General features: G+C 36.6%; 1 protein-coding gene across 1 annotated transcript in view; it reads right to left on the bottom strand.

Annotated features, from left to right (window-relative positions):
- The window catches only part of LOC143405677 (alpha-fetoprotein-like), a 40,876-nt gene extending 31,368 nt beyond the window's left edge, over positions 1-9,508 (bottom strand). Inside the window, exons 1-6 of the mRNA XM_076864037.2 lie at positions 9,424-9,508; positions 7,982-8,033; positions 7,701-7,842; positions 5,811-6,022; positions 3,216-3,348; positions 178-275 (exon numbers count right to left, since the gene is read on the bottom strand). Of these exons, the coding sequence (XP_076720152.2) occupies positions 178-275; positions 3,216-3,348; positions 5,811-6,022; positions 7,701-7,842; positions 7,982-8,033; positions 9,424-9,508 (722 nt within the window). The remainder of the gene's footprint in view (positions 1-177; positions 276-3,215; positions 3,349-5,810; positions 6,023-7,700; positions 7,843-7,981; positions 8,034-9,423) is intronic.
- Between the last annotated feature and the right edge of the window lie 10,792 nt (positions 9,509-20,300).

The raw sequence follows: 20,300 nt of genomic DNA, 5'->3' as shown, positions 1-20,300 counted from the left end.
TTGGGTATTATGCAATTTCATCCAAAGCCTTGTGTGCTCTATTTGAACAGGCAAGTAACATGTTTAGAGAAAAATGCCAGGTTTCTATTGACAGACACTGCTAAGTGAGAGGGTAAATGATTTTTCAAGTTTAGTCAAAAGAGCAACAAAGTCCACAAATCCACACAGATAACTTACACAGCTTTTGCTACTTTGTGGTTGAATTTAACCCCAATTTCACATAAATGATGATGTCTCAAAGATATTTCTCTAATGTATTTTCTGATGGGTTCTAGCTGTAAATAGAGAAACAGTATATCAAAGAAATATGATAGTAACAGAAAACATTAATCTCAGAATTAGTAAAAACCAAGGAAAGAAAAATAAATATTATATATCTTTTTGAAATTAGAAAGTCTTCCACTGAATACTTAAAAGAGGCAAAACGTAAAAGCATTAATATGGTTTTTCTTGTGAAATAGAATCTTGCTTCCCTAGAGATCACTTGTCCCAGAACCTCAAACATTTGGAATATAAATGAGAACAAGAAAGTGAACAAATAAAAACTTGGAGAGTCACCAGAATAAATTTCAATAATGTCTTACAGTTGTACTTTGCTTTTATCAAAGTTATTACCCTTGCCATCTTGGACAAGTCTCATGCTGCTTAACTAAAATGTGCCCAGTTTGCAATATCTATTAATTAACTTCTCCTCCATATGTTCTTCTTTTGTTTTTACTTGTTTTTACAGTACTGGATTGAACGAAGAGGCTTTTATCCCTACTCAGCTACATCTCTGCCCCTTTTTAAAATTTTGAGCCAGGTTTTGTTAAGTTGCTCAGACTGGCCTTGAACTTGCAATCCTCTTGCCTGAACCTCCCCAGAAACTTGGATTATAGCCGTGGTCACAATGCCCAGCCAAATGTTTATATTCTTTACCCAGATTTCTACTTTTGAAGCTATCACAAATTTCCATAAATAAATAAAAACATAATTATGCAAAAATAAATGCATACATGTTTTGTTATGATAGCAAAATTTTGAGAAAATAAAATAACACAACTTCAGAGTGACAGTTAAATAAGGCACATTACTTTTGAGAAATTTATATTTCTAATAAAAACAGGAATGTTTAAGCTCTGATAAAAATTGTATGTTCAGTGTGATCACAACCATGTTTAAAATAAAATCTGTGAGGAAATTGGTGAACAGAAGACATTATTATTATTAAAAGAAAATATACCCCAATTGGCATCTCTATGTGGTAGAAATAGAATATTTAAAATTTTCCAAAAAGTTCTATATTTTCATTTAAAACATTACATTGACCATATATTATTTTTTTCCTATGAGTAACTGTGCCTTATAGTGATATTTTCAAAATCAAGACAGATAATGTATATAAAGGTAATATTCAAACCACAAAACTATCATGATGATAATAGCTTGACTTGAATATTATCAAATACAACTTAATTTTATTTTATAACCAATTATGGATTGTTATTATTTTGTTGTATCACACTCATTCAAAATCAAATGTAAGTGAGATTGTCCACTTTTACATAACAGAGTTTTAACTCATAGATCCCATTCTCTGATCATAGAGTCACTAGAAATAGAAATCCTAGCAGTTGCCACACTATAAATATCACCAAGTGAGGAAGAGGGGGAAAGGTTTCTTAGCTAACTTACAGTATCTGCTTGTGTTTAACAACATGGGGGAATTTAGGACAAATCTCCCCTGGAAAAAATCTAATTATAAAAAACTTAATAATTAAAACATAAATACATGCAAGTTATTTACAAAATTCACCTCCATGGGGAGGGGGGAAACATCCTTCATAAATGCTGGGTATTGAGATATGTCTCTGCATGATAACTGGCTTTTGGTTTTTAATTAATATGAAACCAAAAGAAGTAAAAATGGCTATCTTGCTTAGGAATTTGGAATAGACTTCTGACGAAACTGGAGTTTACCAAGAGAGGAATGAAGAGGGAAATAGGAAATATATATATAAATAGATTTAAGGAAAACAGCTACAATCATTGAGTACTTAGCCTATGCAAGAAACATCATTTAATTTAATTTCTGATAGACAAGGAAAAGCTGATTAAGACAAATAAAATTGTCCTATTCTAAAATATGAGGTTTAGAGGAAATGAGATAATTTCTCAATGAGAAGTTCAAAGAAGACAGCAAGGAAAAGGTGGCACTGCATTTAGTCTTGAGGAATTCATCAAAATAATTGCTAAACTAATATTCATTTTTAGCATGACTTTTGGAAAATTGACCTAGTATCCCTCCAGTAAAATAAAGATGATCACTTTATGTTAATATTTAGATTTAGTGAAAATGCAAAAAAAATAACTTTACAATGGAACTACTTACTGATTCACATCTATACAATGAAGGAGGAAAGGCCACATAACAAAATTGCTTGTCAGATGTATTTTCCAAAGGTGGCTAAAACAACATCTCATACCCCATGTTCTTACAAAGAGACCTCAACAATCCTCCCATCAAGAGGTAAGGTAGGTGTATGGTCCCCTCCAAATGAGTGAGGTTTCATAGTGTTTCAACCAGTAGAGCATGGCAAAAATGACTTCTGACACTAGATACAAAGGACCAAGCAACTTGGTCTTTATCCATTAGACAATGCCTTGAAGCTTTAAGCTACAAGTCAGCATCCAACTGCCCTCAGGCTGTTATGCTATGAGGAAGCCCAAACTTACCCAGGGCAGAGATACTGCATGGAGATACATTTGATATTTTATAAGGAAAAAAAAAAGATGGCAAACCATTGCCCAGTGCTTCAGCTTGCAGAATCCCAGATGTCATGTAAATGAAGCCATATGAATTATCATGAGCCAAAAACCTCCAGATGAGCTATTTCCTGAATTCCTTATCCCCCGAAATTATAAGAGATAGTTAACTGATAGTTATTGAGTTATTAAGTTTGGAGGTGTTTTATTATGCAGGAATAGTGGCTGGAATATTAAATATTTATTATTTATTAGGAAGTAATATCTGTGTTATAGTATGCTTCTCAAATCTTAATGATTAGATGAATTACCTGCATATCTTGTTAAAATGAAATCTGTTTAGTAGGTCTAGAGAACAGCTTCCAATTTTGCATTTCTAACAAGCTGCCAGGGGATGAGTATACTGCTCATCCAGAGTCATACTTGCCATAGCAAGGCCCTAAACAGCCTTTGGCCTGTGTCTATTATACCTTTATCTTCAGGCATTCGGTCTTATTTTCCTCTTGACAACATGACTGAATAGCTGTTTTGTAGCAAGCAGACATGGTCAGGATAGTGGGTCCATATAAGTATGGATGCCTTCTAGAAATTTCATAACTGTACCTGTAATTTGACAAACACAAAATTGTATAATTTGGAATTAAAGAATTAATGGTGACACTATTTCTTAAAAACAGAATTCATTTCGTTTTATTGACCTGAAACTTCTAGAAATGCATAGTGATTCAGATGAAATAGCACACTTTGCTTAAATGCTTCACATCTTCACTATGGACAGATCACTGTGAGGTTGGTCAGACATTCCTTGAATGCCCATGAAGTGACCAAGGCCTGTGGGAAAAGAAAACTCAGTAATATAACCTCCCACTTTTTAATAGAGTGAAATGTAGAAAGTTCAAGAGTCTAAACTGAATTGTAAACAGTGCTGCATAAGAATTAAATTTAGAAGAATTGACAGGTACACAGAAGTCTCTTATGATCTTTCAGAAGTCCTTTTTAGACTATGAGAGTTAACACCATTGACCTTCAAGGTGTGTCATTCAATGCATTCATTTGTTTCTAAATTCCCAATAATCATTTCCTCTTACTAGTCTTCAAGGCTTATTCAAGATCTATCTGCACACACATGCAAATATACTCAACAAAAGGCAAATTACAGATAGAAAGTGGTTTGATGCTCACACAAATATATTTTCTCTTCCTGTGTGCACAGGAAGACTACCTTTCCAGTCTCTCTTCCACTTAAATTGAGAACATGAAACTGAGTTCTGGCTGATAAAATATGAATAGGTATTCTATAAAATATGAATAGATATTCTATCTACCCCTTCTCAGCTTGACCATTCATTTCTTTGTGAAATTCCTAACTATCTTTCTGTTGGAAAGATAGTTATCGTGGAGGAGAATGGTCAGGATTTGAGGTGAGCTGGAATGAGCTGAGCTATCAGGTGTCAAAGTAGCCAAGTATGACTAGAAGCCAAAAATTGAAGTAACAGTTACACCTTTAATCATTTACCAGCATCATAAAAAACAAGGGCTAAATTGAAGAAAGTGCCAATTTCCCTCTGTCCCATTTTTTCCCATGTGCCAGGGAAAAGGATCCCGTGGATCAGCATAGATGTGGGGTCTGCTCATCCCTCAGGGAGTCCCCCAAAAAGGCATCCTGGAGCAAGAGAAAGAGGAAGAGGGAAAAGGCTAGAATGGAAAAGTCAGAGTAGAGAAATGTCTTCAATTTTCTCCTTTCATTCCCTAGTAACAAGATTTTAGCAGAGGTACATTGGGAATGCCTCTGCAGAAGGTCCCCTAGAAGGTCCCCTAGAAAGAGGCCTCCAAACAGGCAGCTGAACTAGGGATACAGCTGTGGGTAGGAGCATAGCAGCCACATGGCAGTCAAGGCCTGTGTCCTTGACTGCAACACCCTTAAGGCTCCGCAGTGCACTGGCTATGTACCTAGTCCAGTGCCAGGAGGTATGCTTTGAGATGGCCAGTTGTTGAGCATGAAACTGTGGTCAATGATAGCCTATGTAACACTTTGAATGAGTAGTTAAGCTCATATTTGGATTCCCAGCTGGTCTCCCCTAACATGAGGCATGCTGGAACTTGCCTGACTCCTTTATCCCCGAGTCCTTCCTCCCTAATGGCTGATACAATTTAATTCCTTCTTGAAGTTTCAGAAAGATCCAGAAGCATTTCTACCTCATATGGGTGAAGTAAAGGAGTTTAAGCCATTCATCATCTAGTTTCCCTGTCTCCTATTCATGCCTGGTCTGGATTGCATGTCTGCATGTCTAAAACCTAAAATCAAATCACTGCTTTGTTTCTACAGTCTATCATCTGCCTTATTCTTCATGTCTGAGCCTGACTTGACTAATATAGCCAGAACTGCATTCTTTGAGAGTCAAAGTCTCATATTCCCCAGTCCTTTTCTGACTGTAAACCCCAATTGCTTGCTAGTACCCTCTTCAGACTCATCATATGAATGCTGTGCCAAGTAGGATTCCAAATTATGAGCTCAGCAACACATTTGCTGGAGTGCTATCCACTCCACATGGAAATTACAGAGCCAGGATTTTTAAGTTGAAAACTCATTTCTATCTAACTTACAACTGCTGCTTATTTCTAGGCTCTCAATGACAGACTTTTTCTTCATGCTTGTCAGATAACCTTTCTGCTCCTTATCATTGACTCTCCCTAATGCTGGTCCCTATTACCTGGTCTCTGTCTCTACCTGTTTATTATGTTTTGCCTACTTGGCTGCCTATTTGACTGTACCTTCCAATATCAGTTGCTGTTGATTTGCCTAATCTAGCTCTCAAGAAGATGAGTCTTATAGGTCCTATTCATTTTTCGTTTATTTCACACAGAGAGATTTTTTTTTGGTCCTGTTGTCTCAATAGAATAGTAATTGTAATTATGAGGGAGAAATATATATATCTCAAATTTTTAATTTAATTCCATGTAATAAAACATTGTATCCTCAGAGGAACTTAAATTTAAAAAATAATCTGTCTTCAATGTTGGAAAATACTCTCCTTCAAAGACAATGTCAAATAAAGATGGCTTACCTCTCCTTCATGGTCACTTGATTTTCTTTGTCCATTTTACAGATCATCTCAGGCTTTAGACTTTGGAATCCATCCTTGTGATCTCCATAATATTTTTTATAGAATAAGAAGCACTTGAGCCTTGCTGTGCTATTTGTATTACAACAGTTAGTAAACAGGTGTTTGGCAAGCATTCCTTGGTTATCACAAATATGCTCTAGGAAGCTGGTCATCTATAGGAAGAATGATCACTTATAGGGGAGAGTCTATGTAATTGACACTCCTAACTGCAGGAAAGTTAAGAAATTATTATAAAGAAGAAGAAACTAAGTACATAACATTAAAATAGTCCCTAGGTACAGCTCTTCTGAGCAGAAGCCTTTTAGGGTAGAGGACTTTAACCTAAATTTAAGTCTAAATTCCCAAATTTGGACTTTAACCAAGTAGAATTTTTCATTCTCCCTTTTCCAAAGCAATTGTTTCATTTTCAAACAGTTGAGTTACTAAAATAAATAAACGTAAGCCAGAATGTTTAGGCAAGTCATATTTATTTTTTAAAACTCATCTATATTTATCATCCTTTAAAGTAGAATGTGACTTTGGTACTACATTTCCATTCATAAGCCTTACTCTTGAGTTTTTCAAATGGCTTTATAACAGCCTTAGGAAGGTTTATAGTTTTGTTTCTCTGAGTACTTTGGAAGACAAACCCTGTGGAGAGTTCCTCCCATCCAGTTACTTCAGTTTCACATACGTCTAAGGCACTGGTACATGCAGAATTTGTAACTCTAGGGGAAGGGAAGTTTAAAAAGTGGATCCTAACAAAATGAAATTCAAAGGGCAAGGTATACGTAAAGAGAAGGATTTGCCAAGAAATAGCTTTCATTACTTCCAAATAGCTTTCATTACTTCTTTAGTTTTGTTTCCATGAGAACTTATTTTGGGAAATGAACTTTGAAGCAATGTGTATTTGTTTTCAAATATCCACATGGAAATACAATAATTTTGGTTAGCTTTCAAATACTTTTAAGTGGCAATAAATGTGTGGGATTCAGTAAACCTTAAGTGACATTTGTTTTTAGATGTGAGGGATAAGAGCAGAAACATGTCATCTTTTGAAATGGAAATAAGTAGGAATCACAATAAAACAGTGACACTATAAAATGAGACATTGATAAAAGAACTTAATTTCAAATGTGTTTCGAATAAGACTGATGACTTTTCTGTCTATTCAGAATCCAGTAAAAAGATATAGGTAGGTTTTAGCCTTAAGAAGATGAAGTTTAAAAAAAATGTAGATAAAGAAGAAAAATGGTTTACATTTTAAATTATTTATCATGAGAATAATGGATCAAAATGTGTGTTGTAAAAAGAAAAAAAATGTGTATTGTAAGACCATGTTGGTGTTTATCAAGAATCTCTTGAGCGAATCCTGATTTTGAGGGAATTTGTTATCACAAGAGAGACATAGTTTATAAAGAAACAATAATAATTCCCACAATTATTTACTAACTGGGAAAGCAGTCTGTAATATTATTCACTTCTTTCTTCTTTTTTATGTTCTCTCAGAGACTTTTTATAATTAACACTCCAATTTCCCAGAATTCTTTAAATGAGGATGTCAGATAATAGTGCTTAGAGACTCAGTCAGAGCAACCAACCAGTTAGCACATTGTGCTCAAGGTATAAATCCTTCTCTTGGGGGTTTGGTTCTCAGAATCTGATGTCCCAGGATGAACTGATAAAATGTAGGTTTATAAACCTACAGAGATTATGTCTGAGCTGTGACTCTACATATTCTTGCTTTACAATCCCCTACCTAATTATAGCAGCCTCTCTTCATAGCAACACCTCTTGTTTACAATATAGTTTTAAAAAGAGAAAAAAAGAAGCAGTCTGTGATTCACCTACCAACTGATGAGCACATTCTGTGGCTGACACATGTGATTTAAAATTCTTGCACTTTTCCACAAGATCTAGTAACTGTTGAGCCACCGTTTGTATTTCTTCATAAGTTGCTTTCTGAAGAAACTGAGCAATCATAATGCTGGTACTGAAACATATTGGTGATTGTTAAAGATAGAATCAAACCCTTTTTCTCTATTGTTTTTATTATATCATTGTTGCTTCACCCCAACCCCAAAACTGTATTTTTAAATTTCAAACAAAAGAATATTAATGATAAAACTCACAGGTCTTTTAAATTCTCTTCCACATAATTTTGGGTACTAAGATGCTGCATGGCTGAAAAATAAAATTTTACTTTTATTTGTTTATGAGCTGGGTGCTTGCAACTCCCACATTCATTTATTGAAGTCCTAACCCTCAGAGAGATGGTATAAAAGGTGGGGACTTCTAATAGGTCATGAATGGGAATGTCTTTTAAGTAAGGCCCAAAGGAGCTCATTCTTTCTTCCTACCATGCGAGAACATAGCAAGAAGGCATTGTTTATGAATCATACAGTGAATTTACACAAGATACAAATATAAGAATACTTACCAGATCCAGAATCTGCCAACATCTTGATATTGAACTTCCCAGACTCCAGTACTGTAAAAAATAAATTTCTGATGTTTACAATCTTCTCAATTCATGATATTTTATTATAGCATCCCAGATGGACTAAGACATTTAGAAAAGAGGAAAATTTACAGATTTAAATCTCCCTTTAAATTCTTCAATCTGTATTTACATAATAATAAATTTTTGGATCTATTCTTAATTGCCATAATGAATAAGATGAATGACCAGAATATGTTTTCACTTGACTTTTAAACTGTTTTCTATGAATGATTTATTTATATTCAAACATATTGTGTAGCTGAACTCTATCATTTGTCTACAAATAAGCTGCATATGGTTGTGTTGACACTTCTGAGTTAATTAAATTTGATGATTTGGTTATTAAACTCTTTAATTAGATGTTATTAACACACCCACAGTTAAATATTAGCATGGGAAACAAAATTGTAAACATTAACACCTTGCCAGGCTTAATTTGATAGAGAAGATGTCTTACACATCGGATTTGCCCACCACCCTACCGTAAACAGTGTCTTCCTTCTTATACTAAGAGCTTCTAAAGGACTTGGCAGCTATTTACTAAATAAACATACCATTATTAGTTGCTATATGAATATGAGAAAGGCTTAGGAGAGAGCTGTCCTGAGTTCAACTTCTATTTGTAGAAAATATCTTAAGCTCTGTGAGTTTATTTCTCCAGCTGTAAATGTACATATCATATCAGGTGGTCAAGATTAAATAAAAGTGTGAAGTACCAAACATTGGGTTGGCACATAACAGATACTGAATAATGAAGCTTATAATGTTATTGCTGTTACCATTCATATTATTTCTCTGCCTAAACTCCTTTATCCAATTTCCAATATTGGTTTGCTTCTCTGACCTAAAGTGAAAGTAAGGCTAACGTGAGATGTTCCTGTATGTTTTGCCTTGGTGCATTTCCTTTTTCTGACTTCATCCCACACGCTAATGTTCAGCAATTTTCAGTGATTGTGCTGACAGCGTGACTGCTGAGACAGTAAGTCTTTCCATATGTATTTTCACAGTCCTTATGCCTACTTGCCTTAGCCTTACACATGTGATGTGTAGGTTATCTGTAGGATTTCCTACCTGCATGTAGTAAACTTGTCTGAAGAATTTGACATTTAATGTAGCTGAAGAAAACAAGAAAATATATGGGTTTAAGAGTCTTCATTATTTCAGATGAATCTTTATGGAAGATGTTCTGTCATTTGAAAGAAATGAAGAATTTATTTATATTCTTTTTGAGGATTGACTGTTAACAATTAACTTTTCTGGCTAATATTTTTTTTCTAAGTCCACTTTGACCCTAAAGAGAATTGAGGAAATCCATGACAATGAAGAAATATTATTGATGGATTGCATTCTTTAGTGCTACTGGATATTAAAACAAGTCATGTCAATCTTGTTTGTCCCAAGATTACAAAATTCAGGCCTTGTAATAAAATAATAAACACCTTTGGTAAATACTAGTCTGCAATATCTTATTTCCTAGAAATTCTTATTGACACGTACAAAGTTCTGAAGTGTCAAGGCAGACAGTAAACATGTGCTACCCTAGCTTAAGTAAATGGTCAGGGCCCAGGTGTCAATGCTGGGCATATTTACAAGACCCTGGAAAAAGAGGAGTTTCAAGTCCCACCTGCATTGGGAGCAAATCCAAAGAATTGAGACCTAATTTATTAAATGCTTACTATGGATGAGAGAGATATATTTTCCTGAAAACAACCCCCAAATCTGTTATTTAGATTTGGAACATAATAGCTTTTGGTTGAGGATACAGGTGGCCCTATGTGGTAGAAAGCCAAGGTTGGCAAGGAAAGAACTATGTTTGACCAGTTTCCACCATCCTTTCTGGGATCTTCTAAATAGTCCTAATGCTCAGTGTCTCTTCTGTCAGTTGTCCTTAGAGCTGTTCCCTTGACTTCTTACTATAAGCCTCCAGGAACTATCAGATGGAACTTTTAAACTAAGTTCTATCCTTTGGGTGAATACTGTTAGACTGTTACCTACCGAGGTCGTGACTAACTGACCAGTAAACTCTTCCCCTCCGAGCCAAGCTCAGCCTTAGAATTATAAGAGCACAGTGCTATGGGCAGCCACTATTGATGGACTGGAGTTGACACTGAAGGGACAGAAAGCATCATAGATTAATTTTTCCTTGAAAAAATAAAGACTGGCCCAAATTCTCCATGGTGATCCTCATTTCAGAAACATTTGCAATCACTAGAATGAGATTTTTGATTCAAATTTTTTGTGTTAAGCCCTGATGATAATGATTTATCCTGGAATTTCAGACCTTAGGAAAGTGAATTCATGAAGATTATTTAAGTGCATAAGCTGACTTGTCATAACTCAACAGATTCCACAGAATTTTCTCTTTAACAAAGGAAGCTCTCCAGGCTGGGCTTTAAGATAAAAAATGGAAGGGAGAAGGTAGGCAGACCTGCGACCGACTGGGAGAACAGGCCCAGCAGCCCGCCAGCGTGGTAGACAGATCACCCTAATTGGAGGAAGGGCCCAGCTGCCGCCCGCAAGGTAGGCAGACCGCGCATCCCAGAGAAGGGGCCCAGGGGCCAGCTGGCCTAGTTGAAAGATCACCCCAATTGGAGGAGGGGCACAGCCGCTGCCTGCGCCTGCAAGGTAGGCAGAACTGCGACCTGGAGAACAGGCCCAGCGGCCTGCCAGCATGGTAGACAGATCACCCCTATTGGAGGAGGGGCCCAGCGGCCACCTGCAAGGTAGGCAGTCTGCGTGTCCCAGAGAAGGGGCCCAGTGGCCAGCCGGTGTGGTAGACAGAGCACCCCAATTGGAGGAGGGGCCCAGCTGCTGCCTGCGCCTGCACGGTAGGCAGAACTGCGACCTGGAGAACAGGCCCAGCGACTCTCCTGCGCGGTAGACAGACCTCCCCAGTTGGAGGAGCCCAGCCTCCCTCCGGTGAGGTAGACAAACCACTCCAACTGGAGGAGGGGCCCTGCCACCCGCCTGTGCGGTCACCTGACCCAGCTCTTGACAAACATAAGGTTTCCCCAACACCCCCCACATCATCAAACACCTTATGAGAAAAACTGATGGAACTCATCTTGGAAAATCCCACCAACCCTTAAAACCCACCAACCGGTTGGCTGGCGAGGCTACCAGTGCGGTTCTGCAGCAGATCAGGCACCTGGTTTACATCTCAGAGAATAAGAGTAGAGAGGCCACAGGTGGAAGCTCAAGTCCTCTCACACTGACTACCACCACCATCCTGAACCCAGAGACTCAAGCTAGGAATAGACAACGCCACCAACTGGAAGAAATGAAAACAGACTTCTGAGAGACATTTTTTTTCTTTTTTTCTTTCTTTTTCTCTCTTCTCTCTCTCTTTTCAGCTATTCACCCATTCTCCTCTACCCTTCCCCCTCGGGTCTTTGCAACCTCAACATGTGTGAAACCAAAAATTGTACACAAAAAAGGTCTCTAACAACTGAATCACCAGAATAATATACTATAGAGGAATTGCATATGCCCCACCTCCCTTCCCCTTTTTATTCCTTTTCTTTTTTCTCATATTTTCTTTTTCCCGATCTCATTTTTCTCTCCCTTTCCTTGTTATCTGTTTTCCTCCCTCTTACTCTCTCTATCCCACTTGCAACCTCCTAAATTTTACTATTCATAAGTAGGGTAATCTTATAAATACAGATAGGAATTTGAATCTATACATTCTTCCATAAAATATCCATCTATTGGTAAGAGGTCACCAAAGTTACTAAGTTAGATTAACCCCATACCCTCACTCCTTTCCCCATAAACATAACATCCTACACCTGAAATTCAGTTTTCTTCAAGCTACCAGAAATGGTATGCCTTTCATGAAACTAATGACTGTATTTGTAAACAATAATCGAAACCAACATTTGTAGACATAGAGTCTAGCTATAAATGTAGTAATAAGGAAAACGTGTGCTTAGATGATGTACTATTGATATTGAGAACTGTTAACATTGTCTTTCTCCACAAAAGGGAGACTTTGCAACTATACAAGAGCAATATAAATATATAGGGGGAAAATTCAATAACACAACAGTTTCACCAAGCAGAAAGAAATGCAAGCAGTATGAAAAGACAAGGAAAGAAAGGACCACAAGCAATGCAGTTCAACTCAACTTTAGAAGAGGTAATATCTGCAGCAGATGGAATGTCAGATAAAGAATTCAGGATATACATGCTTCAGATGATCTGGAGTCTCAAGGAAGACATTAGACAGCAAAATCAGACAATGAAAGATCACTTCGACAATTAATTACATAAATAAATCCAAGAAGCAAAAGATCAACTATACAGGGAGATAGAGGTTATAAAAAACAAACAAACAGAAATCCTAGAAATGCAGGAAGCAATAAACCAACTTAAAAACTCAATTGAGAATACTACCAGCAGAGAAGATAGAACATCAGACAATGAAGACAAAGTATTTCAACTTGAAAAGAACATAGACAACTCAGCGAGACTGTTAAGAAACCATGAGCAGAACATCCAAGAAATATAGGATAACATAAAGAGACCAAACTTAAGAGTCATTGGGATACAGGAAGGTATAGAGGTCCAAACCAAAGGAATAAGCAATCTGTTCAATGAAATAATACGAGAAAACTTCTCAGACTTGAAGAATGAGACAGAATCCCAAATCCTAGAAGCCTACAGAACGCCGAATGTGCAAAATCATAAGAGATCCACACCTAGACACATTATAATGAAAATGCCCAACATACAGAATAAGGAGAGAATTTTAAAAGCTACAAGAGAAAGGAAGCAGATTACATTTAGGGGTAAACCAATCAGGATAACAGCTGATCTTTCAACACAGACTCTGAAAGCTAGAAGACCCTGGAACAACATATTTCAAACGCTGAAAGAAAATGGGTTCCAACCAAGAATTGTGTATCCAGTGAAATTAAGATTCAGGATGGAAGATGAAATTGAAACCTTCCACGATAAACAAAAGTTAAAAGAATTTTCAGCAAGAAAACCATCTCTTCAAAACATCCTCGGCAAAACATTACAGGAAGAGGAAATGGAAAATAACAATGAAAACCAACAGTGGGAGGTAGTACAGTAAAGGGAAAAAATAATCAAAGAGGAAAAACAAACCATGTTAAGTAACATAAATAAACAAATATGGCTGGAAGAACAATCCATATCTCAATAATAACCCTAAATGTTAATGGCTTAAACTCACCATTAAGAGACACAGGCTAGTAGAATGGATAAAAAAAAAAAAAGATCCAACAATATGCTGCCTACAGGAGACGCATTTGATAGGAAAAGACATACATAGACTGAAGGTGAAAGGTTGGGAAAAATCATATCACTCATATGGACTTCGGAAACAAGCAGGAGTGTCCATACTCATATCAAATAAAATAGATTTCAAGCCAAAGTTAATCAAAAGGGATAAAGAGGGACACTACATACTGTTCAAGGGAACCATACACCAACAAGACATAACAATCATAAATATATATGCCCCAAACAAACTCTTCTCAAGTTCAAGAGTCTAATAGACCATCATACAATAATTATGGGAGACTTCAACACTCCTCTCTCACCACTGGACAGATCTTCCAAACAAAAGTTGAATAAAGAAACTATAGAACTCAATAATACAATTAATAATCTAGACTTAATTGACATATATAGAATATACCACCCAACATCAAGCAGTTACACTTTTTTCTCAGCAACACATGGATCCTTCTCAAAAATAGATCATATATTATGTCACAGGGCAACTCTTAGACATTATAAAGGAGTAGAGATAATATCATGCATCTTATCTGATCATAATGGAATGAAACTGGAAAACAAGGATAAAAGAAGGAAGGAAAAATCATGCATCACTTGGAGAATGAACAATAGGTTTCTGAATGATCAATGGGTTATAGAAGACATCAAGGAGGAAATTTAAAAATTCTTAAAGATAAATGAAAACACAGACACAACATATCGAAATCTATGGGACACAATGAAAGCAGTTCTAAGAGGAAAATTCATTGCTTGGAGTTCATTCCTTAAAAAAAGAAAAAAACAACAAATAAATGATCTCACACTTCATCCCAAAATCCTAGAAAAAGAAGAGCAAAACAACAGCAAAAGAAGTAGAAGGCAAGAAATAATTAAAATCAGAGCTGAAATCAATGAAATCGATATAAAAGAAACAATTGAAAAAAATTGACAAAACTAAAAGTTGGTTCTTTGAAAAAATAAATAAGATCAACAGACCCTTAGCCATGCTAACGAAGAGAAGAAGAGAGAGAACTCAAATTACTAGCATACGGGATGAAAAAGATAATATCACAACAGAGACTTCAGAAATACAGAAAATAATTAGAAATTATTTTGAATTCTTATACTCCAATAAAATAGAAGATAGTGAAGGCATCGATAAATTTCTTAAGTCATATGATCTGCCCAGATTGAGTCAGTAGGATATAGACAACCTAAACAGACCAATATCAATTGAGGAAATAGAAGAAGTCATCAAAAGACTACCAACTAAGAAAAGCCCAGGACCGGATGGGTATACAGCAGAGTTTCACAAAACCTTTAAAGAAGAACTAATACCAATACTTTTCAAGCTATTTCAGGAAATAGAAAAAGAGGGAGAACTTCCAAATTCATTCTACGAGGCCAACATCACCCTGATTCCTAAACCAGACAAAGACACTTCAAAGAAAGAAAACTACAGACCAATATCTCTAATGAACCTAGATGCAAAAATCCTCAATAAAATTCTGGCGAATCGGATACAAAAACATATCAAAAAAATTGTGCACCATGATCAAGTAGGTTTCATCCCTGGGATGCAAGGCTGGTTCAATATACGGAAATCAATAAATATTATTCACCACATCAATAGACTTAAAGATAAGAACCATATAATCATCTTGATAGATGCAGAAAAAGCATTCGACAAAGTACAGCATCCCTTTATGTTCAAAACTCTAGAAAAACTAGGGATAACAGGAACATATCTCAATATTGTAAAAGCTATCTACACTAAGCCTCAGGCTAGCATCATTCTGAACAGAGACAAATTGAAGGCATTCCCTCTAAAATCTGGAACAAGACAGGGATGCCCTCTCTCACCACTTCCGTTCAACATAGTTCTCGAAACACTGGCCAGAGCAATTAGACAGATGAAAGAAATTAAAGGCATAAAAATAGGAAAAGAAGAACTTAAATTATCACTATTTGCAGATGACATGATTCTATACCTAGCAGACCCAAAAGGGTCTACAAAGAAACTGTTAGAGCTAATAAATGAATTCAGCAAAGTGGCAGGATATAAAATCAACACGCATAAATCAAAGGCATTCCTGTATATCAGTGACAAACCTTCTGAAATGGAAATGAGGACAATCACTCCATTCACAATATCCTCAAAAAAATAAAATAAAATACTTGGGAATCAACCAAACAAAAGAGGTGAAAGACTTATACAATGAAAACTACAGAACCCTAAAGAGAGAAATAGAAGAAGATCTTAGAAGATGGAAAAATATACCTTGTTCATGAATAGGCAGAACTAACATCATCAAAATGGCGATATTACCAAAAGTTCTCTATAGGTTTAATGCAATGCCAATCAAAATCCCAACAGCATTTCTTGTAGAAATAGATAAAGCAATCATGAAATTCATATGGAAAAATAAAAGACCCAGAATAGCAAAAACAACTCTAAGCAGGAAGTGTGAATCAGGCGGTATAGCGATACCAGACTTCAAACTATATATACTACAGAGCAATGGTAACAAAAACAGCATGGTACTGGTACCAAAACAGGCGGGTGGACCAATGGTAGAGAATAGAGGACACAGAGACCAATCCACAAAATTACAACTATCTTATATTTGATAAAGGGGCTAAAAGCATGAAATGGAGGAAGGATAGCATCTTCAACAAATGGTGCTTAGAAAACTGGAAATCCATATGCAACAAAATGAAACTGAATCCCTTTCTCTCGCCATGTACAAAAATTAACTCAAAATGGATCAAGGAACTTGATATCAAATCAGAGATACTGTGTCTGATAGAAGAAAAAGTTGGCTCCGATCTACGTTCTGTGGGGTCGGGCTCCAAATTCCTCAATAGGACACCCATAGCACAAGAGTTAATAACTAGAATCAACAAATGGGACTTACTCAAACTAAAAAGTTTTTTCTCAGCAAGAGGAACAATAAGAGAGGTAAATAGGGAGCCTACATCCTGGGAACAAATCTTTACTCCTCACACTTCAGATAGAGCCCTAATATCCAGAGTATACAAAGAACTCGAAAAATTAAACAATAAGAAAACAAATAACCCAATCAACAAATGGGCCAAGGACCTGAACAGACTCTTCTCAGAGGAGGACATACAATCAATTTACAAGTACATGAAAAAATGCTCACCATCTCTAGTAGTCAGAGAAATGCAAATCAAAACCACCCTAAGATATCATCTCACTCCAGTAAGATTGGCAGCCATTATGAAGTCAAACAACAACAAGTGCTGGCGAGGATGTGGGGAAAAGGGTACTCTTGTACATTGCTGGTGGGACTGCAAATTGGTGCGGCCAATTTGGAAAGCAGTATGGAGATTTCTTGGAAAGCTTGGAATGGAACCACCATTTGACCCAGCTATTCCCCTTCTCAGTCTATTCCCTAAAGACCTAAAAAGAGCATACTACAGGGACACTGCTACATCGATGTTCATACCAGCACAATTCACAATAGCTAGACTGTGGCACCAATCTAGATGCCCTTCAATAGATGAATGGATAAAAAAAAAATGTGGCATTTATACACAATGGAGTATTACTCTACATTAAAAAATGACAAAATCATGGAATTTGCAGGGAAATGGATGGCATTAGAGCAGATTATGCTAAGTGAAGCTAGCCAATCCCTAAAAAACAAATGTCTTCTTTGATATAAGGAGAGCAACTAAGAACAGAGTAGGGAGGAAGAGCATGAGAAGAAGATTAACATTAAACAGGGATGAGAGGTGGGAGGGAAAGGGAGAGAGAAGGGAAATTGCATGGAAATGGAAGGAGACCCTTGTGGTTATACAAAATTACATACAAGAGGAAGTGAGGGAAAAGGGAAAAATAAACAAGGGGGTGAAATGAATTACAGTAGATGGGGTAGAGAGAGAAGATGGGAGGGGAGGGGAAAGAAGGGGGGATAGTAGAGGATAGGAAAGGCAGCAGAATACAACAGACACTAGTATGGCAATATGTAAAACAATGGATGTGTAACCGATGTGATTCTGCAGTCTGTATATGGGGTAAAAATAGGAGTTTTTTAACCCACTTGAATCAAAGTGTGAAATATGATATGTCAAGAACAATGTAATGTTTTGAACAACCAACAATAAAAATTTTAAAAAATGGAAGGTATACAAATACAAGACTTTGTGATGATTTGTAACAAATACTATTTGCAAATCAAATATAATTCTTGCTCAAGTCATAGAAGCAGATTCAACAGGATCTTAGAAGGTCTAGGACAGGATCCCTGCATCTCACCAGAACCTTAAGGGGTAACAGCTCAGGTGAAGGTAGTTTTGACATTCACTATTGTGTTTTTCTATTGAACTCTTCCTGTGTCCAGGTATGTTCTAGTCATTAATATGGATTCTGGGCAAGCAATGCAGAACGAGTTTGACTTGCCTTCACTCCAAATCTGCTCTTCTCCAGGCAAAATGTGTCTTTTGAATAAGCTGTTTCTTTCCCTCCTTTCCTCATATCACACTGGTTACCTGAATTTATTAGTGAGTTCCTTGATGTGGACGTAGAGATAGAAGTGTATGGCAGGTTCTTCTATGATATAATACAGTTAGGTGGCAGAAGTTTCTTGGATCTAAGATTTTATATCTGCTTCTCTTAGTAGAATCCAATAAAGCAGAATCCAACATTAAGTATTAAATTGAATCAGCTAACTGTACTCTTCTGTTTCATTTCTGTTTATTAAACCTATTATCTATTGTTTCTACTTTCTTCCTTATTCTCCCCAGTTAATGAGTGTTTAGAGAAAAGATCAAAGGACAAAATAGCTTCTTGAGTTTTTCACCAATCACCCGCTGACCAATGTAATAAGTTAAATAGGATTTTAATTACTTTATCCAAAGCCTTTGTGATGTGGTGGTTATTATCCCACTCTGCACAAGGAAATGGAAGTCATAGAGTTTAAGGAACTTCTCTGGGCCCTGCAACAAATCTGCAGCACTAGGAACTTGAAGGTTCCATCCTGCATCCTCATCTCAATTCCCATGCAGTGTATCCCACAGCAGAAGTCCTTTCTCATTTCTCTGACATCATAGGTGACCACCTTCTCCTCCACTCAGCAAAACAAAGGGACTGTTTCCATCTGATTCATGTTTGCATACACAGTGTCTGCCATACAATGAGCTTCCAATAAATATTAGTTGAAATGGATAAGCATATACTATACCAAAAAAAATTTGTGAATGTCCTCATGTGATCTATTAGATGGTCATGTTCTCTAATTTTAGACACTGAACCACTAAAAACCTTAAGTTTGAGAACAGTCAGGAAAACAGGCCATGAAATCCTAATCATCCTTCATTTCTTGAGTTCCCCTCTCTACTGACAGTACTGTCAAGCACTTATAGCTCCAACCCATAATGATTTCAATGTTGAATAGATGAGCAAAGCATTACAATTGCTGGTGATTTGAATGCCCCTGCCCCTCTCTAAATAACACATTTTTAAGCCATGCCACAAGGCCATACTGAGGAGGTGTGGACAGCAGTTACCAATATTACCTCTAATCTAACAGACCCAAATCTTGGTTCTGCCAATTACTAGTCATATCACATTGAGCAGATTATTTTATCTCCCCAAATCTCAAGTTTCCTGTGTGTAAAATGAAACCTACTAATACAGTGGTTGTGACCAATGACATCATCATGTGAAGTACCTGTAACAATGTTTGATAATTGAAAAGACTGAATAAATGCTGGCTGTGAGTAGAAGCAGCAGCTGCAGCAGTAAAGGTGCAAGCCCTCGAGGGCCATTTCCTTCTAGCCCTGGCAAGGAAGAAGCCAAGCCGTGAGCACTCTGCCCACCCAGAGCCTCTACAGAGTTCTGACTTCCAGGGAATAAGGCAGGTGAGGCCAGTGTGCAAACAGTGTTGATAGAATAAATGAATCATGATTGCTTGATTTGAGTCACATTGATAGATGACATCAGTCTGAGAAACAACTTCACAATTTTGTTTTATTGCTTGCCACAATAACATGATTTCAAGTAAAGGTTACAGAAGAATCCTTTTACTTCATTCTTCTCAGAAAAGGGAATTTACCACAGGACAGATAGGAAGCCCATAAGTTGATCTTTGCTGAAAAGAAAACACAGTGTTTTAAACATCAAAAGAATACAAAATGTTATAAACTTGGGTGATAAAAAGTTATGTATTCAATAAAACAGTTAGTGGTAGTCATGTGTTGCTTCTAGTGGTTGCAAACCCATTTTCATTGGGATCCAGGTCTCTTTTTCTTGAGATTTTTATAGTATTGCTGTATCTATGCAACATTTTGTTCCAAAAGTTTGTTTTATGAGTCTTACATAAACTGCATAAGAAAAGCATCATTTATATATATTCTAGAAATCACAAATATATTTCTTTTTGTTCATGTAAATGCTACAAGATTCTTGGTTTGCATGTCACTTATATCTCAGTTCAACATATCATATTGAGACTCTCAAAAAGGATTCTTGGAAGAGGGTTTACCAAGGCTTGTATGTCCAGGCCAACACTCAAGGATTTGTCTCCCCCCTTATATCAACATTCAAAGATTCAATCATCCAGACAACTGAATACATTAGCAGAGGAGTGGTTGCTGTTCAGCTATTTTGAAAAGTGCTGGCACAGATGTAGTGTTACAACCCTCAAAAGAGTGAGTGACACCGGAGAAATATT

Source organism: Callospermophilus lateralis, chromosome 8 (genome assembly GCF_048772815.1).
Source record: "Callospermophilus lateralis isolate mCalLat2 chromosome 8, mCalLat2.hap1, whole genome shotgun sequence".
Taxonomy (NCBI): domain Eukaryota; kingdom Metazoa; phylum Chordata; class Mammalia; order Rodentia; family Sciuridae; genus Callospermophilus; species Callospermophilus lateralis.
Note: the sequence above shows the minus strand (reverse complement) of the source record. Positions and strands in the feature narration are given on the sequence as shown.